Source organism: Canis lupus, chromosome 15 (assembly GCF_003254725.2).
Source record: "Canis lupus dingo isolate Sandy chromosome 15, ASM325472v2, whole genome shotgun sequence".
In the NCBI taxonomy this organism is placed as follows: domain Eukaryota; kingdom Metazoa; phylum Chordata; class Mammalia; order Carnivora; family Canidae; genus Canis; species Canis lupus.
Window position 1 is genome coordinate 44168246 of NC_064257.1, and position 23073 is coordinate 44191318.

General features: G+C 38.6%; 1 protein-coding gene and 1 long non-coding RNA gene across 9 annotated transcripts in view; one reads left to right on the forward strand and one right to left on the reverse strand.

The window, feature by feature from the left end:
- The window catches only part of SMAD1 (SMAD family member 1), a 78199-nt gene that overhangs the window by 29039 nt on the left and 26087 nt on the right, over positions 1-23073 (forward strand). For all 8 annotated transcript variants that reach the window (XM_025438746.3, XM_049094158.1, XM_049094157.1 and 5 more), the window contains one exon: positions 3941-4523. In XM_025438746.3, the coding sequence (XP_025294531.1) occupies positions 4124-4523 (400 nt within the window). In that variant the 5' untranslated portion in view covers positions 3941-4123. The remainder of the gene's footprint in view (positions 1-3940; positions 4524-23073) is intronic.
- On the reverse strand, positions 1534-15509 carry LOC125752533 (uncharacterized). Its single transcript, XR_007402307.1, has 2 exons — positions 15226-15509; positions 1534-2915 (listed from the first exon to the last, which is right to left on the reverse strand). It is a non-coding gene; the product is annotated as an uncharacterized LOC125752533 (long non-coding RNA).

Sequence of the window (23073 nt, forward strand, 5' to 3'; positions counted from 1 at the left end):
TGAACTTCTGAGGATCCGTGATAATTTTCCCCTTTTACTCCTCTTGTTGGTAATTTGTGCCTACTCCTTTATTGACCAGTCTTGCTAGTTTCCAATTTTATTAGTGTTTTCAGAGCAGCAACTTTGATTTTGTAGATTTTCTGTTAGAATTCCTCCCTTGTCCCCTGCCCCCGTTTTTGCTCTCATTTCTTTCTACTTTCTTTGGGTTTAATGTTCTTTTTTGTGTGTATGTGGTAGATACATAGAACATTAGTTTTCATTGTTTTTTTGTCTTTTCTAATATGTGCATTTAAGAGTATAAATTTCCCTATAAGTGTGGCTTGAGTCACATCCTGCAAGTTTTGATGTGTTGTATTTTTGTAATCATTAAGTTAAAAATATTTTTAATATTTTCACTGTAGTTTCTTCTTTGATCCATTAGTTATTTAAGTGCATTTATTTCTAAGAACAATATTTTTGTTGTGGATTTCTTGTACTATGATCAAAGGACGTATTCTGTATGGTCAATTTGGGTAAGTATTCTATGTGCACTTGAAAGTATTATGTATTCTTACAGTCATTGAGTGTAGTGATCTATGTACATGAATTGGATCAAGTTTTTTAAAAATATCTATTGATTCTTGTTGACTTGTTTTATCAGTTACTATTTTCATCTCCCACTAAGACTGTGGGCTTGTCTGTTATTTTACTTATCAGCTTCTGCTTTATATATTTTGACACTGTTATGTGAAAATTCGGGATTATGCTATATTCATGGTAGATCAACTTTTAACATTATGAAATGCTCCTTTTTAAATCTCTGGTGATGCTTCTTATTTTAAAGTCTGTTTTGTCTGATTAGATAGTTACAGCAGCTTTTTTGGTTAGAATATGTGTAGTTTATCTTTTACTATCCTTTTTCTTTCAACCTTTTTCTGTCCTTTGTATTTAATATGTGTCTCTTGTTAGTACAGTATGGTCAAATGGTGCTCACCATCCATCCCTATCCATCTTTTACTTGCATATTTAAGCTGTTTATATCTAAATAATTAATGATACTTTTGGGATTAGATCTAAATCTTACCATTTTCTTTTTTTTTCTTTTTTAAATCTTACCATTTTCTATTTGTCCTGTTTGCTCTTTTTTTTTTCTCTCTCTCTTCTTACATTCTTTGGATTAATCATATTTTTTTAAAAAAAATAATTCCATATTTTTTAACTTCTCTATTTTTGTTATTTTTTTAAGGATTTATTTATTGTGGAGAGAGTGTATGCGTGCAAGTGGGTAGAGGGGCAGAGGGAGAGGAAGAGAGCGAGAAGCATGCTCCTCACTAAGCACAGAGCCTGACCACAGAGCCTGACCTGCAGCTTGATCTCACTACTCTGAGATCATGACCTGAGCCAAAATCAAGAGTCAGATACTTAACCAGCTGAGCCACCCAGGTGCTCCTCTCTCAGTAGTTTTTTATTATGACAAGACTGTATCAATAATAATTCAGTGCTTTATCACAGCCTGGGTAATACAGGATCCTAGAACACTAATTTCATTTACCCCTTTCTACTTTTCTTTTCTTTTTTTTTTTTTTTGTTATGCATTTTAGTTCTTTTTTTTTTTAAGATTTTAGTTATTAAAAAAAAAGATTTTATTTATTTATGAGAGACACAGAGAGAGAGAGAGACAGAGACACAGGCAGAGGGAGAAGCAGGCTCCCTGCAGGGAACCCAATGTGGGACTCTATCCCGGGTCTCTAGGATCACGCCCTTGGCCGAAGGCGGCGCTAAACCGCTGAGCCACCCGGGCTGCCCTAGTTCTATTTTTTAAATACCATAAGAGATTCCTATTCTTGTTTTGTAAAGTCAGTATTCATTTAGACTTACCTTTGTTTACCCTTCTGGAGCTCTTCATTCGTTCCTGCCATTCCTTGCTTCTTCCTGGGATCTTTTTCCTTCTGGCTCACAAATTCCTCCTGGATGTCATTTGTCTCAGATTTTGTATGTTGGAAAACACATTTATTTTACAATCACCTTTGCATGATTTTTCCAGTAACTATAGATTACTAAGTTACTAGTTATTTGTTTACATTTGTCACACTCAGAATTGTCTTATTTCCATTGTTTCTGTTGGAATATCAGCTGTCAGCCTTATTGTACTTGAGAGTAATGTCTTTTTAAAGATTTTTGTCACAGGTTTTCAGCAATTCAACTGAATATGACACATCAGAAATATGGATTTCTTTGTATTTATCCATCTTGGGATTTGTAGAGTTTCATGTATCTCTGTCTAGATATCTGTTGACAGTTTTGGAAAATCCTTGGCCAGTATCTACAAATAGTGCCTCTGCAACAGTTTTTTCTCCTCTTCTCCCATCACCTTGATCAAGTCTAGTATTGAGATGATTAAAAAAAAAAAAAAAGATTTCAGACTGTGTTTTAGTATAAAAGCTGGTCCATTTCATTTTTGCCCTTACATGAGCATATATCTCTTGAGGGTCTCAACTGAAAGCCTAGTATATTCACCAGGACCTCCTTCTCTGCATGCCCTCCACTGTAGTTTTTTGTTTTGTTTTTTGTCTCCTCCACTACGTGAGGCCACTGAAATCTCTGCTTTGTTCTTGAGTTTCCTTCAGCTTGGCTACCCAGCTTTCTTGCTGTTTATAGCACAGGCATTGGTAAGTGCCTTGAGAAGAAGAGCAGGAAAAAAGGTTCAGCTTACTTCATTGCTTTTTCCCTTCACAGCATCTTGGCCTCTCTAGTCCTGAGGACCTTGGCTGCTCTCTGATGTCTTTAAAATTAAAGTGGGACTTTTTTGTTTGTTTATATTTTATTAGCTGTATTAGTGATTTTGGGAGGTTGATGTGTTACATGCTCTACTGTATCATAGCTGGACTTGGTGTAAAGTTATCCTCTTGAAGGTTCCTTACCTTTTCTGTTTTCATCTGGGGAGGAAATTAGAAGGTTTAAATGAGACAGCTGGACTAAGGAATTTGGTAGAGTATGTGTTCATGTGCTTCATTCCTTTCATATCAGTAAAAACCAAATAAATTTCCTACCTTACTTGCCCTATAGCCCATAGGCACAGGCTTGTTGACTGAATAAATATCCTAAAATATTGTAATGTTTACATAGTATAACTATAACTACTTTTTCTTCTAGCATAAGAGAGATACTTGAGGAACACACCAAAAACAGATGTTAAGACCACTGTATTTTTTCTTCCTGTTGCTTTCAGTTTTTGTTGATTGAGGTGTTTTTGAAATACATGTTTAGAGCCTGTTAGAGGCTATAAATCTAAATATAAAGCATTACAATATCTGTCAAGAACTTGGGCTTCTGTGCACTAAGATGTCTACTGCTTCTATCTCAGAACAGTAACTTACTACTTTTTTTAAAGTGTCTCAGTTCTTCTGTAGAAGGGCAACAATTGTATAACCTCTCCGAAAAGACTGTTTAAGAAAAACTAAATACTGAGTGTGTGAGTGTGCTTGGGCCACCACAACAGAATACCTCAGACTGGGTGGCTTAAAACAACAGGAATTTATTCTCACAGTTTTGGAGGCTAGAAGGCCAAGATCAAGGTTCCAGCCCGTTTGGTTTCTGGGAAGCACTGTCCCAGGCTTGTAGACGGCTGTCTTTCTCTCTGTGTTCTCACCTAGCCTTTCCTCGTTGCATGTGCATGGAGGGGGTCCCTTCCTCTTAACCACACCACTGCTCTTACCAGATTATGGCCCCAATCTTGTGACCTCGGATAACCTTAGCTACTTCTTTTGAGGCTCCATCTGCAAATACAGTCACATTGGGGATTATGCTTCAGCGTGAATTTTAGGGGGGACATAATTCAGTCTGTAGCATATCGTAATACAGAAAATTACTTAAAACAGCAACAATAGCAGTTGCTTAATGAATGGTAGTTTTGGGATAGTGATTATTTAAAAAAATTTTTTTTTCCTTTTTTCCTTTCTAGGTGCTGGCTTTGGATTATTTTTTAAAACACCAGGAATGGTGATTTCTGCCTTTCGGAACCTCAAAACCGAGCAGCTAAAGAGAATCCTATGTAAATAAAGTGAAATCTCTTCCCTTGTCCTTTTGCATTTGGAGACTTCTTTATTTTGCCCTACCCAAGGAGACTATAACTAGTGCAGTCATTATGAATGTGACAAGTTTATTTTCCTTCACAAGTCCTGCTGTGAAGAGACTCCTTGGGTGGAAACAGGGTGATGAAGAAGAAAAATGGGCAGAGAAAGCTGTTGATGCTTTGGTGAAAAAACTGAAGAAAAAGAAGGGTGCCATGGAGGAACTGGAAAAAGCCTTGAGCTGCCCAGGGCAACCAAGTAACTGTGTCACCATTCCCCGCTCCCTGGATGGCAGGCTGCAAGTTTCCCACCGGAAGGGACTGCCTCATGTCATTTATTGCCGTGTGTGGCGCTGGCCCGATCTTCAGAGCCACCATGAACTAAAACCACTGGAATGCTGTGAGTTTCCTTTTGGTTCCAAGCAGAAGGAGGTATGCATCAATCCCTACCACTATAAGCGCGTAGAAAGCCCTGGTAAGTGAATCCTTTTATATTGATACATTTAGCTGATTCATATTGTTTAAAATAGGAAAATAATCCCTTTTCGTGTTTTCAGTTGTGATTTTTAAATATTAAGGGAAAATATGTCAGCCCTTAAGGGCTTCGTACATTCTAAGAACTTAGTCCTCTCTAGTTAATTTTCTCAGGAACAGGGCAAATTGTTATAGCAGCACTAACACCTCTATCAATCAATCAGTCATTTTCTAAGTTTATTTTTTATGTTTCTCATTGGTTCTGTGAATTTCTCTAGATAATCTTAGCTGTGATTTTATTGCAAGGGAAGAAATTCAGAAAGGAAAGAAACATGGGGTCTACATTACTTGAGGAAGATACATTTTTGCAGTTGCTGATGTCGTGTACCACTTTATTTTTAAGGAGAGCATCTTTTATCATCTCTGGTAGAATTTTGTCGCAAAGGGTATGAAGGAATTATGTTTTGCTGTGGAATCATCAGATACTATTACTTTATAGGATATTCATAGTGTTTTATAACTATAACCTTTTTGTTGGGGGGGGGGCATAGTAAAGGATGTACCTTAAAATGTTTATGGTTCTGCTTCCTCAGATTAGAATCCACATTCTAGACAGTTGGATCAATTGGAAAGTAATTAGGCAATCTTAAGCACTTAAATATATCTCTTGTCATGTTGGAACCCATTTTGTTGATGGATTAGTTATTAATAGCTTATGGTTAACAGGGGTTCCCAAATGAGGCTGTGCATTAGAATCACATGGCTCCCCTCCCAGAAATTCTAATTCGGGCATAGTCTGATAGCCCATGTTTCTAACAAATACTTCATATGGTGTTGAGTAGCTGTTGAACTGATGTTAGGAACTACTATGCTAGATCATGTGCTAATGTGGTTCTCAAATAAAAGGCATTCTGTTTTGGGTATTTTTTAATGAAATATTTAAGACCTACAAAAAGTTTAAAGACTAGGGAATAATATAATAAACATCTTTGCATGCACTCAGTTTAAGAAATAAAAGATTACAAATAAAACTGAAACTCTAGGCCTCTCTGCTCATTTTTTCCCTTTCAGTAACTATTCTGAATTTTTTGGTTAGAGTTGTCATTCCCATGCATGTTTTTAATACTGTTGTTACATACGTATACATACATACTTGCTTGTATGAATCCATGACAACATGTAATATTATATGTTTAGATATATTATTAATGATACTGGAACAGCCTTCCACAAGTTTTTTTGTTTGTTTTTTGTTTTTGTTTTTGTTTTTGTTTTTTCAAGAGGGAAAAGGATTTATTAGCCCATTTCCAGGGCAGAGAGCCAGGAGGAGTGGCAGGGTTCGGTGTTCTCACATTCAGAGGGAAGAAAAGGCAGCAGTGAAACCCACCTGACTGCCTTCACTCATTCTGATCTACACAGCTCTGTGCTCACAAAACCCATCTTTCCTCTTGCAGGGAGGACACAGAGCCCAGAATGCTGACCTAGGAGGTTGGGAATGGCTCAGTTTTACTCTTGGCCTTTACAGTCAGGGCTTGGGCTGGCAACCCAGGGCATCAGTCATAGTGCCTTCCACAAGTTCTATTCATTCAACATTATGTTTTTGTGTGATTTCCATATTATATTCATTAGGATTACATTATCAAATTTTATGAAAAATCCTCTGGAAATTTTTTTTGGAATTTCATTGGTTTCATGTGGGAAGGATTGACTTAATTATGATTTTTCTAAATTTATTTAGGTCTTTTTCTTTAAGTGTCCTTCATAAAGTTCTTGTAGGCCTTTTTATAGATTTATGTCTAGATAGTAGGTTGGTTTTTATTGTAAAAGTAACATTTTGTTAGAGTTGATCTTGGCTAGGACTGCATTTGCTTTTTTCCAGCAACTTTGCTGAATTCTCTTTATTCTAATACACATATTCTTTTCTGCCTGTTATACGTGCTGTGATATAAATTAAAAAGCAAAAACTCAATGCAGAGATACATGGTCTTTTAGCCAGAAGTTGAGATGGAGTTAAGAGTTTTGGAGAAGAAAAAAAGTACTGTATAAGTAATATATACAAACAAGATTATTTAGGTGTGTGATTTTTTTTTTTTTTTTTTTTTTTTTTTTGATCAGCATAGTAACCTTAAGAGAGATACACAGGGAAGATTCTAATCCTACTTCATTAGCGATGAAACTGAGGTCCCTATGAGTTAAGTGACCTGTGTGTCAGACAACTAAGACTCCTTATATTTCCTCCGTGTACCCTCCTGCCACTCCACTCCATCCTTGCAGTATTGCGTCTTGTGTCCCTAATCTGTCACACCCATCAGGCCAATATCTGCACTATAGAGAGAGTTTTTTTTAAGATGCATGTTATGATCATGTTATTTTCATGCTTCCTATTGCTTGTACGCAGGGCTCTGCAGGTTCTGGTCCTGCCTACCTTTCCAGCTGCTTTTCCCACTTTTCCATGTTTCATGTGTTTGAGTTGTGTGGGAACACTGTGTTCTTGTCCTCCATCTCTAATTCATTCCCTCTCACTTTGCCTAGCTCACTCTTATTTATCCTTTAGCTCTAAGCTTGGTGGGGGTCAGCTTTGCTGAGGACCCCCTCTTTATACATCCTTTCCATATCTGAATTTCTTCGTAATGTTCTCTACATTTACAGTTATCTTTCTGTTAGTCTTTTTTGCAAAATAGTAAGTAAAGCTCCATGAGGGCAGGGACCATATATATTATTAGCATTTTTACTTTAGCAACTAGCATGGTTCAATCAATTTTTGCTGTTAAATGAAAATACTGGTTTTAATTTCTCTGTATGGACATTTTTTTGGAGATGAATTTTCAGCTTGCCTGTACCTTTTAAACACCATCTTCCTTTGTTTATTTCATTTATTCATTTATTTTACTGCTAATGGTGAAATAACACCTAACATTACTAGTAACATCTCTGACACACGTTAAAGGTTTTTAGTTAAAAAATGAGATGATTGTGTTATTCTTAATAACTTATATGTAAAAGGTTTGATAGGGGTGTGGTAGAAAACCAGCTAAAATAAGACATTTGTGACTGCACAAATGTCATTTCATCCCGCCTGTTAGCCAAGAATCTTGTCAGGAAGCATAGAACAGTTCTAGAAAACTTTGAGGCTTAGGCCAAGGTCTGTTGTATTTGAACATACCAGGATTTTACTTAAAGTTCTTCTTCATATTGTAAAATGGCTGATGTGGGGATAAGAACAGATGGACTTTTCCCGGAGATCACTATGAAGCTGCCCCTGCACCTTTTGGGAAGAAGTCTTACCAGAAGTACAAGGGAGCCTAATCCCCTTACTCTCCCAGAGTTCAGTAGGCATTTTGGAGCACACCTGGTTATCGTTTCTGTGAACTAGGGTAAAAGGGGTCTGGAATTCTAAGCTGCAGATAAACAGCTCAACACTGAATTAGTTTGAACTACATAAATTACCTCAAAGAGCAATTGAGCAGTTTAAGCATAAGATAGTTAGGTCTCCCAAACTTGGTGTTTTGTGCAGAAATCCCTGTTGAGAGCTCTAGAGAAAAATTCAACAAAAATTGGGTGTCTGTAGGTTTAGAGTAGTGGTTTTCAAAGTGTATGCTCCTCAGACCAGCAGCATCAGCATCACCTGGGATCATCTTTTGAGGAGTGCAAAATTTTAGACCTTTCCACAGACCTATTGGATTGAACTCTGGGGATTGAGCCAGCAATCAGTGTTTTGACAAGCTCTTTGGGTGATTCTGACACAGGCTACAGTTTGAGAACTGCTGGTTTAAGGTATCCAGGCAAGTCATAAAGTCCAATTGGTTATATGAAGTTGTCTCTTATTGAAAAGAGATGCTAAAAGGTTTTGTCTTTGAAAGGCATTCAGCATTTTTAAACTTTGCATGTTTTATTACAGGTATAAAAATTGACCTGCTCTTTCCAGAATTTTCCTTCTTTCTGATATTCATTAAGGTCGGCACTCTGATAAAATAACATATGGTGTCTTTAAGGGGGTGGAAGAGTCAGAGAGAAAGGAATGCTTTGTTATTTGGCCCAATGCAGATTTTATAATTGTTCTTTTGGCTACGTGATACTGTTCAACCAAAAGTACTTTTATGGATTTAAGGAATTGTGGGTTTTTCCTTTAACCTATGTCATTTATTTTGTTAAAAATAAAAAGTTCTAAAAATTGTAGTGGGAGGGACTGGAAGTTACGTTGCAGCAACTTGTATTCATCATAGTGAATATGATGGTAACTATGTGGTAAAGAGGGTGAAAGGGGAACAACCTTCCTTTTGGTGAAAGGTACTACCTTGACCATTACTGAAAATGTATCTTTGGGAAAGTAAACGTTAAGGATTTCTTTTCTACGAATGTGACAGTTACAGGAAAGAAAGTTCGTGCAAGCTTCTCACTGTGACCCTGTTGATGATGTAACAGGTGACTGTTTACTTGGACTTTTGGTAGCCTTTAGAATCAAGGCTGCTTATTAGTGGTTGAGTTAAATATAGGTTTTCTTTTTCTTTACCAAAGTAAATGCTGATAGTGGTAAAGTCAGTCATCTAACTGTGGTGTTAAGAAGACCATTCAGTTGCTAGCTGTTGATACTAACATGCCTTTATGGAGACTTCCTGTCATTTTGCCTTATTTATTTTTTATGTTTTTCACATGGCTTTTGGAAACTGTCTTCTCTATTTTAATCAACTTGAAAGACCATACTAAACTGGAGCTTGAAATTCTGAGATTTTAATTTTAATCTTTAAACTAACACTCTGGAGCTCGCTTTGGGTGCTTTTATTTTCAGCGTAATGGCTCCCAGCTGTTAAAATTCAGATACATCTAAAATACTCTTCACCTGTTGGCTGAATGCGAGTTTTGACTCTTTGGCTACCTTAGTCACCATGTAATTCCTGCCTTGGAAAATTTTACCTTAGAAAGTCTTAAAATTCTAGAAATGGAGAACGAATTTAGTGCTTGCAAAGAGCTGAGAAGGAGATGGACAGAAGGGGAGTGGGTGTCACTATAAAAGCGCAAAAACATGAGTGGATCCTTGGGTTGATGGAAATTTTCTGTGTCTTGACTGTATCAATGCTGATATTCTGATTGTGATGTTCTCTAGTTTTGTAGGATGTCACCATTGGAGAAAATTGGGTAAAGGACTGACAGGATTTCTCTGTATTATTTCTTACAACTACATGTGAATGAATCTATAGTTACCTCAATTTTAAAAACCGTGATCTGTGCAAAAGCCCTTAGTTCAGCTCATGACTCAATCACGCTAGTGGTTTTCCTCAAAACCATCATACTTTGGTAAATACAGCAGAGATGCTCTGTGCGCACTTGTTATTTCCCACACAGGTTATTAAAAAGATATATACTTAGGGATTGAGATTTAATAAAATTAATATTTTGTTATTTCATTTTAAAATATTTTATTTATTTTCTGACAGCACAAACAAAAAGAACAGGAAAGGGAAAAGCAGGCTCCCCACTGAGCAGGGAGGGGCTTGATCCCAAGGATCCTGGGATCATGACTTGAGCCAAAGGCAGATGCTAAACTGACTGAGCCAGCCAGGCACACTTAAGATTAATATTTTTAAAAACCAAAATGAAAGTGTTTTAAAAAAAAGTCTTCATATTGCGAATCTGTTTTCACTTGAGCAGTGATAACAGAAATTTACATCCAAGTAAAGTTGTTGGTTTTTATTTTTCTTAGGTTTGTGTTAGTATATTCATTTGGAGGATGGGAGTGGAGGGGAAGTATTGGCTTTTTCTTAAGTTTATCTGAGTGATGATTAATAAGATTCTGATAATGGAAATTGTAAGCCAGATATCAAGATATAATCATTGTGAGTGTTCTGAAGATTTGGGATTAATTAGCCAACAATATTAACTATAAAAGTTAAAGCATTATGACTTGTGTATTAGGGTTCTCTAGAGAAACAACCAATAGGATATATAGAGACATATATATATGAAGAGATTTATTATAAGAATTGACTCACACAAATATAGAGGCCAGAAATCCCTGTGATCTGTTGTCTACAGTCTGGAGAACCAGGAAGCTCGTGGTATAAGTCCCAGTCCTAGGCCAAAGGCCTGAGAACTGAGAGCACCCACCTCTGAGGGCAAAGATGGTTGTACCAGATCAACAGGGGTGGGGGTGGGTGCACGTTTGCCCCTCCCCTGCCTCTGTGTTTTTCAGGCACTGAACAGATTGGATGATGCCCACTTTGCATTAGTGAGAGCAATCATCTTTACTCCATCTACTGATTGAAATGCTAATCTCCTCTGGGGACACCCTCAACAGACACAGCCAGAAGAAAAAATGTTTTACCAGCTATCTGGGCATTCTGGAACCCAGGAAAGTTGACACATAAAATTAACCATCACACCTTATAATTATATCTAAATTTCTATTTAAACATTTATGGCACATATACAACTCCTCAGGAACTATGTCCACCCAAGAAGGGTTAATATACAATTATAGCACAAGGTTGCTAAGTCAAATAGTAGAAATCCGGACAGGGGTTGCAGCTAACTCTCAAAGCCTTGAGAGTGGCTACAGAAAAGCTCACTTGGGCAGCCCGGGTGACTCAGCGGTTTAGTGCCACCTTCAGTCCAGGGCCTGATCCTGGGGACCCGGGATCAAGTCCCGCGTCAGGCTACCTGCCCGGAGCCTGCTTCTCCCTCTGCCTGTGTCTTTGCCTCTCTCTCTCTCTCTCTCTCTCTCTCTCTCTGTCTCTCTCATGAATAAATAAATAAATAAAATCTTTTAAAAAAAAAAGAAAAAAAAAACTCACTCAACTCTAACACATCTGGAATTGTGTTCCACAGTCTGTGTGGTGGTGCAGATTTGTAGGTTTATGTATATTTCATTGTACACGGACTTTAAATCCATTTATAAGGAGATCTATGGGAAAGTAGAAAGTATTACTAATAAAGTAGAACAGGGAAAACAAATTAAAATGGAAGGTCAAAACTATGAGGAAAATTAGCACATAATGCATTCCATAAGGGTTATTACTATGATAGATACATACCTGTATGTAGTTACAGTATGTTCCTATCAGAGTCTGGGTGGTTCTCTAATACTTCCAGTGTGGAAGAGAAATGTGTACAATATTTAGATGAAGGAAGAATGTTTTGAAAGCTGTTAAGAAGTGTTTCAAGGAATTTGTACCTGTGAAGGGTGGGTAGTTGGAAGAGACCTTGAGACCCTCTGCAGAGGCTGACTGCAGTTGGGATACCCAGGGGCAAGAATGTCCCTGCCTTTGTAGTTGCTCTTCAATCCTCTCAGAGCTCCATTCTGTTTGATCACTGATCCTGCTTCTATAAAAGCTCTACACACAACCAAATGGACATGGAGTTTAGGTAGTGGATTTTCTCCATGCCATTATCATTGGCCTTTGGCTTGTGTTTGACAATTTCATCATTATCATCTACCATATTACTAGAAACAGATGAAGGAATATAATCATCAGTAGGATTTTTATACTCAAGTCTTTTAGCAGATTGCACATTCTTAAAGGCAAAATCTGAAGTTTATTCTGATTATTTTTTTTCCTGAGCAACTGTTTTTAGTGCTTTATTTGGGGCATTGGTTTTGTGTTGATGTATTAATTGATGAACATATGAAAAGTTACAAAAGTTACTATATGTTACTTTTACAAAGATTGCATAAGTACATATATTGAGGTCCAGATATCTGGACAATTATGTGATTTATTTCTGTATGGAATTTTTCTGTTGGCAGATATACTCCAATTTGAAATATTAAGAATATACAGATTATACAAGGTATCTTTGTCATCTTTTTGCTTTCCTATTATCTTATATTTCATTCTTTTTCTACCTCTGCAACATTAGGTGGGTAGGAGAAGGTATTTTCACATCTTTCTGATTCATTCAAAATTCAACATTCTTCCATCCACCACTGGTAGTGTATTAGGGCCGAAGGAACACTCACCAGCTAGCAGTTGTTAAAAACAAAACACAAAAAACTATGGCTTAAAAAAAATATGGCTTATAAAAACAATTTCAAAAATCATAAAAAGTTCATCATAATAAATGAAAGAAGTAATGTATATAATGATTGCAATTGTGTGAAAATAATTTAAATTAAAAGGGAAAGCTTATCTTCCAAGACTAACTGGGTAAAATAATGAGGCTTGTGAGTTGGCTTTTTGACTTACTGTCCCTACATGTGGAACATCCACAAATAGTGATTTTTTTTTTTTTTTGTAGGTTTGGGATGTTTTATGTGGTTGGAGTAGGGGAGTGATAGCTTATTTGCCCCATATGGGAGTGTCCTGTGCTCTTGATGGATACTTGCAAAAGTGGGAGAAACAGAAGGGAAGGTTGGATAGAATGCTCTTAGGTTGAGTATCTCAATGTTAACTTCCAGCCTCCTTGGTACTAGGTAACAAAAGTCTCAAAGAAGACTGGAGATTTCTTTTCCACAAAATGTGTGTCCCGTTCCTTTGTCTTTTTCTACTTCAAAATGCAAGTGTTCTGAAAAACTCAGCACCCTGCCTGATAGTCTTGAATTAGCCAAATCATCAGACCTTGGTCCTGATATTTGGAAAAATATTTCTTTGGGGAAGAGATAGGGAAGGAAAGAGAGGATGTTTATTTTAAAGAGAGCTGGGGGACTTTGGGCAGCCGTAAGGGGCCACGAGCCCTATGTTAAACATCTCAGAGGACCTGAAGAATAGGAAAGCTAAAAAAAAAGCAAAAAAACAACCAGTTTTGTTAATTTGCCAGCTTGGCTGGGAATTAGTGTAGTTTTTAGATATTGGTGTTAGGACCGGTTTGAAAGGCTGCATACTTTTGTTTCCCCTGAGTTTAGTCTGGCCTGGGCTCCCTCTGTGTCAACAGCAGTGCTTCCCCATGTGTGGGAGGTGGGCAGATAAACACTTCACTTGCCGCTCACTCTTTTACTTTCCTAATTGTCAGTGCCCTCCACAGGATTTCTCCATTCCTATGACCTTAGCACCAAAGCCTGTAATACTCTGTTGTGGGTCCACTCTTCATAAAACTGCTGTGAGTGACAGGGGTTATATAACGGAAGTAACTGCAGTTTTCCTGAAAACAGGTCTAGAGTCTAGAAACAAGGGCCATGTTTAAATAAAAAGATTGAGGGCAACAAAGGACTGTTTGGCAGATTTTCCTCCAGTTCTTTGTATCATCAGTTTTATGCTCTGGAATCTTAGCCGACCTTATGATGGAAGATGAGGTTTTCATTCTACACCACTGCCTCAGTTCTAACACTGCTCCCCAAGACAGGCTGCTGTTCTTAGGTCTTAACCCTCTCACATGAGGAGTCGCATATCACCTTCCCTTGACCACCTACCTGCTTGCCTGTCTGGGATCTTCAGTTATGTCTAACTGGTTTCTATAAGTGGTTTTGGGCAGCTTTTTGTAAAGTAAAGGAAAACATATGTAAGACAACAGAGTGGATTTGCCTTGGATATTTTTTCCTTCATGTTTCCCTATCATTTCCCTTACAGTTATGTCTAGCTAGCTCTTTAGCAGATGTAGCAGTATTTTTTCTGTGGCTGTATCCTTTCTTGAGTGTCTAAACTGTTTATCTAGGGTATAGTGGTGTGCCAGGCAGATATTTAAGTATAATGGCCAAGGTAGGAAACAGTTTGGGGTAAATGCTTTTGAAACAATATAACCTACAACTTTTAAATAGGAAAAGGAAGAGCTAGTTTTAAAATGAGCTATGTAGAGAAAAGAAAATTGATGGGAGCATGTCAGAAGGACATAGGGATCAGCCTGCAGGGGGCTGCCCATAGCTTAATCAGAGACAATTTGATCAACAAAATAATTATGGACAGAAAATAATTATCAACTGTTTAGGGCTAGAAACAGGAATCCTATGATAAATTAATGGAGGGAAAGGAGAGAGCTCTTATTCACGGTACAATGCCAGCTGCTGACTGGTAAATGTGGAGTGGAGTTCTTTAGGATATTCAGAACAAATAAGGCTATTTAAAGCACTTGCTTATTTCTCTTTAGTTGTAAGGTTAAAATAAGTTGGGAGGAGTCTCGGATCTGAAGGCCTGGACTAAAATTTGGGCACTTGGTATCCTCAACCTTGGGCCAGCTACTTGTCCTTTTTGAATTTGTGCCTGCTAACCTATGAGATAGAGTTACTCTCCAGGGTTATGGCAAGGATTGAATTAAATAATGCCTGTGAAAAGGCTCTATATGCATTCTTGAAATGTAACATGACTAAAATAAGGAACACAACTTCTGTGTACATCTGCAGACTAAAAAATGAAATTCATAATGTAAGTAAACTTTCACTAAACAAATCATTGGAAAACTAATGACAATAGTTACAATAATAATAAGAGTAACATGAAAATTAAAACAGTTACTTTTTATGCTTGCTGTGTGCCAGGCACTGTGCTTGTCACATCCCATGTATTCTCATTTAACACTGACCACAACTGTAAGAGGTAGAGGTACCAACGGGCCTCAGAGATGCACTTAAACTAGTTGTCACACTACTGTAACGGGCCAGCTGGGGCTCAGATTGAAGTCACTCCAGAATCTATGGTGCTCACCACCACACTGTGCTGCTTTCCCAGAGAAGTAGCTCCTCCCTCCCCCACCCACCCCCCGCCCCCATCAGTTTTCTCTCTTTAGTGAAGGAGAAAGGCACTACATTTTTAGTAGCAGAGCCTGTGATCTGAAATATATACCGGTGGCTGGAAGTCAGAGTGGGGCCCGTGTGCTTCAGGTGTCTCTGGAGGCTTTCTGTGTGTTTATTTCCCATTGGTCAGTAATCTTCATCATTAGATAACAAGTATCTGTTTCATGGAATATATTTAATAGAATCAAATTTGAACTCTGAATGAGAACTAATTACATTCAGCTGCAATTACAAATCAAGCCACACTGCCTGGTTTGACCCCTGGGGATGGTCATTTACATATCAGCAGTGTCTAATAGATGATTAAGCACACAAGGCCTGCTAGCCAGCCACTGCTTGTGGAACCAGTAACTGCCCCTCACTGAGTGCCTTTGTGACCCGTGAACTGACCTGTGTGACATAGGAGGACACCTTCACTCAGTGGTTAGGAGCCTAGATTCTGGAGCCACGTTTGAATCTTGTCTCCACTGGTTACTGGTTATATTGTCATAGGCAAGTTAATTTCTGTACCCCAGTGTCCATTTTTATAAAGTGGAGGTAATGACAGTGCCTGGGTCAGAGTTAAGAGAACGAAAGGAGTTATTTGTACAGCACTTGTCCTGTGTAAGCACTATGTAAGGGTTAAATTAAAAAATCTGAGAGAAGTACTGTTATTCCCATTTTACTTCTAAGAAAGTGAGGTTCTGATAATTGGCTAGCAAGAAATTGAGCAGGAATTCCAGTTTTGGAATCTAAAGCTAAAATCGGCCTCTAATTGTTGTTCTGCTGTGTATACACCTTATGAAGGATTTTTCCCCCTGGTATTTTTAGCTTACACTCTGAAGTTCTTCTTCCTCTAACAGACTCTGAAGCTCTAATAACATAGCACCTTCCTTCTGTGGTAGTTAAGCAAATAAACATTCGGCAAAGGAAAGGAATCTGGGGGAAGAGTAGGAGGAGAAGAGACAGGGAGGGAGCCAGCGTCTAGTCTAGAGCCTGCCCTGTGCCGCAGCCATGGAGCTTCACAGAGTCATTGCAAGCTTGTTTCGTTATCCCGTTATCCCGACAAAAACAGGTAAGAACTTAAACTGCCTAGCTCATATAGCTGGCACTCTTGATGGTCTTGATCCCAAAGCAGCACTTCTTCCATGTTACCATGCCACCTGACCAAGAATGTTCCATGTTTCACAGCTGCTTAGAGACATAGGGTAAGAAACCCAGTCCTGCATTGCCGGTGCCTACAGTAACCCCTCACTGTCCTGCACCCAGACTCCCAGACAGTCTGACTCAGCATACTTGGGATGAGGCAAAAGAATCTGCCTTTTTAAACAATTATCTTGCTAATTCAGGGATCCCTGGGTGGCGCAGCGGTTTGGCGCCTGCCTTTGGCCCAGGGCGCGATCCTGGAGACCCAGGATCGAATCCCACATCGGGCTCCCGGTGCATGGAGCCTGCTTCTCCCTCTGCCTGTGTCTCTGCCTCTCTCTCTCTCTCTCTGTGACTATCATAAATAAAAAAAAATTAATTAAAAAAAAAAATTTATCTTGCTAATTCAGATGCAGGTAGTATGAGAACTTTGAGAAAGATTGGTCTATATTAATCAGCTTATAACAGTAAGTATAGTAGTTTCCCAAAGTAGTTTGGGAATGGTAATATAATTCACAAACATATACACTAATTGAAAAAAAATATTAAGAATCTACTCTGTGCTGTGCACTGAATGATACAGAAGGGAAAAAAACCAAAACTCAGTTCTACCCTCTAGGGGCTTAGGGTCTGGGTGAGGTAGAGTCAAATTAGCAATAAAATGTTACAGATGCTATGATGGCGGTCTCTTTAGGCAATAGTGGGGCACAAAGAACAGAAGAATTCATTTTTACTGGGTGTAGAAAAACAAAGAAGGGCACCATAAAGGAAATGACATTTAGAATTAAGACTTGGAAACATGATCAAGTGAGCAAAGGTATGGAAGCATGAAACTAGCAGATGGAAATTGCAAGAAGCACAGGATGGCTGAGTGAAGAGAGGGCGATTGGAATGAGAGTCTGGGCCAGGTCATAGAGTCACAGAAGATGTACTGTGGGCATATAATCTCACAGATAAGATGTCTTTCAAGGAAAGCACTGTAGTATACAGAAAGAATCACTGGCCTGGAACTATCTAGGAAATTGAATTCTCAAAGTTGAGTTGGATACAGGCTACTTTGAAGTAAATTTAACATTTGGTTTTTTCTTTTAAGCCTGAAGGTATTGTTATTGAGTGCAGTTTATGTCTTTGCTTATATTCAAACTGTGTTCACATATTTGTTTTCTATTAATGTGTTTGTACTTAAGAGTAATTGATATATTCCTAGAAAATAGATACTAAGAAATTACTCCCTTTAGGCAAAAACGGTCGTAACATTAAAAAGATGTTCCCCCCAAAAAAACTAAACAGAAGAATGGAAAGAGCATTTTTAGCAAAAACTTCCTGAATCTCCTTCCAGTTTTTCAGGGCTGAGCAGTGTGCAGCATGGTGGTGATGTGCAGGCCTTGATTCAAAGCCTGGCCCTCAGTGCTGCAGCTGTGGTGACCTTGGACATATGACTGAACTTGGCCAAGCCTGCTTCCTTGTCAGTTGTGAAGACTTGGTGAGCTGTTAGGACCTCCACGGAGGCTGGGACGGTGGCTTCTGCATCCACGGTGTCATGTGCAGGCCCTTGCCCTTTGTTGGTATTCAGAGGGCATACATGTAGTGCTCAGTGAACACTAATATTTCAAAACCCTCCTTACTGGTGCCTCACCACCACTAAGCAAACAAAAAGATAAAATGCCAGCACTCGGGGATTTGGGGCTATATTTTTTTTTCTCTTCAAACTTTATTAACCTTGATTAAAGGTTCTGAGAATCTTTTCTTCCTGATACATCCTGAGGTGAGGAATTTTATTTCATAAATGCATATACTGTTAACTTTCCAGTGGTCTTCCCCTCTCCATCACTGTCTGCTTGAAATGTTTCTGTTTAGAAAGTCACGGAACACACACTGTATCTAGGGACATCTGTCTAGTACAGATATTATACTGGGCACAGCTGCTCTGGCAGCTTTGCCGTCCCTTGTTTTCACATGGGAACTGCAGCCACTGGAGTGGCTCTTGGGCCATTCTTTGATTAGCCCTGGGCCACCTTGAGGTGACCTGAGGTGTCCTGAGACCCAACAGAGATGGGGTCTGGTGCTGAATTTTATACATGTGAAGGTCCAGATGTACATAAAACAGCACTGTCCTTAGTCGGAAGACTTGCAGAATTCAGGGCAGGAAGGTCCCTTGGAATTCGGGTCCTTTTTTTTTTTTGAGTCAGGAAATTGAGACTGAAAAGTTAAGTGATTTGTTCAAAGTCAGAAAAGTAGTTATTATCGTAGCCAAGGCTGAACTTGTATGTCCTGTTACCTAAATGCCTTTTCCAAGCCTTCAGAACTCAAAAGCATTTATGTACCAGAGGATAGCATCTAGCTTGTTAGACACCATGTGTACGTGGACAAATGTAGGCAAGGGCCTGACCACTTTGTCATCAGAACTCTCGTGTGTTTAAAAAACAAAACAGGGATCCCTGGGTGGCGCAGCGGTTTGGCGCCTGCCTTTGGCCCAGGGCGCGATCCTGGAGACCTGGGATCGAATCCCACGTCGGGCTCCCGGTGCATGGAGCCTGCTTCTCCCTCTGCCTGTGTCTCTGCCCCCCCTCCCCCCGTGACTATCATAAATAAATAAATTGAAAAAAAATAAATAAAAAATAAAATTTGTGAAAAAACAAAACAAAACTTGTTCACCAGCATTTGATGCGTCACAAGTTAGGTAGGGATTTGTCAGCCTTAGTCTCATTACTAGGCTACCACTGACTTGGTGATAGAATTTCAAGCAGTATTTCAAAATCTTGAAAAAGCTCACAACCCTACAGGGTGTGCATGAATGCTTTCCAGAGCTCAGCTCCTCTTTCCAATTTTAGCTGTTTCTTTTTCATGCCTTTTCCTTGTGTCTTGGCAACACAGAAAAGCAGAGTCCAGTAGCAGAATCGTGAATGTCTCCTGAAATTTGCTTCCTGAAACTTTCTTAGTTTGGTTTCCCTGTCAACTGAGAAGGGGTTTTTATTTATTTTTTTAACTAAAAGAGACCTCTAAAAACTTTGAAAAGCAGCATACATCTCTAAGATGTATTCTCTGAGAAAAGGCAGCCATCTGACCTTCCTCCCCCTTGATTAGTCAGGAAAAGAAAGGAAGAGAGCTTCCTCCTCTTAAAGACTTAACAGCAATTAGGGATTTTCAAGTGGGTGGAAGGAGGCATTGTGAAATTGCCTGAGTCTTCTCCCTGCCCCCATCCACCCCAAATACACCTGAGGAGGTGGTGTGAAGCCAGTCAGAGTCTTACCAGGGTTAGGACTCTTAGAATATAGTAATGACACAACACAGTCTGATTTTTAAGTGCTTGAAATCAAAAAGAAATTGTGTGTATAAAGAAAGGTGTTTTACCATTGGGCTTCTCTTTCCAAAGAGATTCTTACAATTCAAATTAACCAGGAGCAGCCCTGGAAGAGAAGCCACAAATTTGAGTCACTGTTTGAAATTGCCAAGTAGGAGTAACCTTTTTGGTACACCAAAGAAAACGTTGGTTCCCCAGAAGAGTCTGTGCTTCCATAAAAAAGAAATAGCCTGAAACACAGAAAGAAATATTAAAGACATTTCTCATCCTCTTCCCCTTCCTATTCCTGACTGGAGTCAGGCCCAGAGTTTGCCAGTCCTGTTTCTTTCAGCTAGTTCATCAACAACCTCTTGCCTAAGAAATAAGAATTGTCATAGAAGTTGCATTTTAACATGGGTATTCATCTGGATGTTTATTCTTTCCTTTCCCCCAATAGAAAACAGATCTCTTAATCTTCCCTGAATGAAGGGACCAGGGTCTGGGGGGTGGCAGGGTGAAGAGACATCTGAGAGGGGGCAGTAGCATTGTCCTTTAGGGCCTGCACAAGTGAGTGGGGCCTGGAGCCCGTCATTTCAGAGCAGCGTGTGCGCGTAGGCACAACCCTGCACCACTAGCCTCCATGTGTCTCTTCCACATTAACTCTTCTCTCTAGGACTAGCAGCTCTTCCACATCCCAGACCCAGCCCTTTCCTTTCTTGAATTCAAATAGGAGTTTGACAATATCAATTATTGTTGATAGTTTAGATGCCCATATAATTCGTTGTCCAAACTAGAACACTTTTGAGAGGGAAGTGGGTCACCTCTTAATAATTCCCCTGGACAGCACATACAAACTGGAACTGTGCCAGGCAAGCCGGGACATAGAGACATCCTGCTTCTAGGTCTTCACAAAAATCAGATTTGATAATTATTTATTATGTATCATCAGAGAGTTAGAAGTACCTCATAACCGAACTTGTTAAATTAGACTACAACTTTTCCTTTAAATTAGCTGATCTTAACTTTAATTTTTCAAGAAACACTTCTGGAATTTACCTACCCATCCCTTAAACAGTATAGGACATAATTGAGCATTCTTGGAGACTTAGAGTCATTGAGGCAGTAGAACATCATGGTTGAAGAGTGCTCCATGCCTTCATAATTGTTGATACTTCTTGTGTGACCTTAGTTAAGTTACCCTGTAAGCCCTCTTCTTAAGTAATAGAACATGCTCAGCAGGGGTCCAGGTTTAGAACAAATATTTGTGGTGATAGTAGTATATTAATGAAATTTTGTGGAATATAGTGATCAATTAGATAAGTGTCTCCTTGCTTATATGTAAATGCTCTTAGTTCTAGAGTCTATTCTGCATATTATTTGTCTCCCTTCTTACTGTTACTGGTCACTTCTTTGCTGTAGTTTTCCAAGAAATAAATAACTTAAGAATTGTGACACTGAGAGGCACCTGGGTGGCACAGTCAATTAAGCAGCCAACCCTTGGTTTTGGCTCAGTTCATGATCTCAGAGTCCTGGGATTGATTGAGCCCCATGTCAGGCTCCAAGCTCATTGGGGAGTCTGCTTAAGATTCTCTCTCTCCCTCTCCTTTTGGCCCTCCTGTTCATGCTGTCTATCTGTCTCTCTCAAATAAATAAATTAAATTAAAAAGAATTGTGACACTTAGTAAATAGAAAACCCATACATTCAGAGTCTAGGGTACTACCACCCATCCCAACGAAGTGTGGCATTTTGAGTACTCAGAGCCATAGGTAACAGGGTACATCTTCTTGCAGTATCAGTTTTCCTTGATGACAAGTTACTTAAAATATCACCTTTGTGTTTGGTAAGTAATAAGAAGTAGGGCATAAAGTGTGTATGAATTTGGTAAGGCAGAGAACAATTTCAGTGTAATTTCACAATTCTAGTGGAGCTGCTGGGATCTCAGATGAGTTCACTTTCTGTCACTGGTGTTTACTTTGGTAAAAAATGTTGAAGAATACTGCAAAAATGTCTCTCAAAGATCTAAAGAAGATCTAAACACTCTTAAATGTTATCTCCACTTTAACATGGAGCTTTCTTGCAGCTCTTTACTTTTGATCTCTTCATTTGGTTTTCACTGCAAGAGCTGGTGTGTCTGTGATAACCAACTGGAATTCCTCTCCTGGATGGGGATTCTGCATTGGGAGATACACATTATATGGTGCCAGAAGTAGAGACAGTAGGACAAAGCTGCTTTAGTTGGCTATTAATATACTATTGAAGAGCTCAGAGTAATGCTTCTAAAACTTTGAAGTTAGGATTGGAAAAGGGAATTGATAATAGAGTATCTTAGCCATGTTTAAAACTTGGTAGAAGACAATTTTAAATTGCCTCTTCACATTTATTTTTTGAACAGTTTTATTAAGAAACAATGACAGAATAAACTGTACATGTTTAAAATGTACAACGTGATTAGTTTTGACATAGTCCTGTGAAAATATCACCACAATGAAGACTACATACACATCACCTCTAAAAGTTTACTCCTGCATCTTTGCAATTTCTCCCTCCAGCTCTTCCCATCATCCCCAGGCAGCTACTGCTCTGCATTCTGTCACCATACATTGGTTTGCATAATCTAGATTTTATATGCATGGAATTACACAGTATACACTCTTTCTTTTTTAAATATTTTATTTATTTGAGAGTTCGCACAAGTGAGCATGAGCAGGGAGAAGGGCAGAGGGAGAGGGAGAGAAGCAGGCTCCCTGCTGAGCAGGAAGCCTATTGTGGGGCTCAACCCCAGGACCCTGGGATCATGAATCTGAGCCAAAGGCAGCCGCTTAATTGACTGAGCCACCCAGGCGCCCCTACCTTCTTTTACTGTCTGCTTTCTTCAGCACTTTTGAGATTCATCTGTGTTGTATGAATCAGTATGTCATACCATTTTGTTGCTGAATAGTAGTCTACTGTATTGATATACCATAATTTATTCATTTGTTTGTCAATGGACATTTGTTTCCAGTTTTTGACTATCACAGATAAAACACACATCTGTATGGATATGTGTTTCATTTTGCTTGGGTAAATACTTACAATGGTTGGCTCATATGGTAGGTATGTTTAATTTTATGAGAAATTGCCAAGATGTTATCCAAAGCGATTATACCATTTTACAGCCAGCAATATAATAATAATTTTTAAAAATCTATTGTGGTAAAATATATATAACATAGTACTTATTACTTTAACCATTTGTAAATGTATAATTCCATGGCATTAAATAAACTCACAATGTTGTATAATTATTACCACTATCCATACCCAAAACTCTATTAGCATCCCAGCAAAAATTCTGTACTCATTAAACAATAACTCCTTTTTTATTCTTTCTCCCAGCCCCTGGTAACCTATATTCTACTTTTTGTATCTATGAATTTGCCTATTTTAAGTCCTTTGTATAAATAGAATCAAAATCTTTGTCCTTTTGTGTCGGCCTATTTCATTAAGCATGA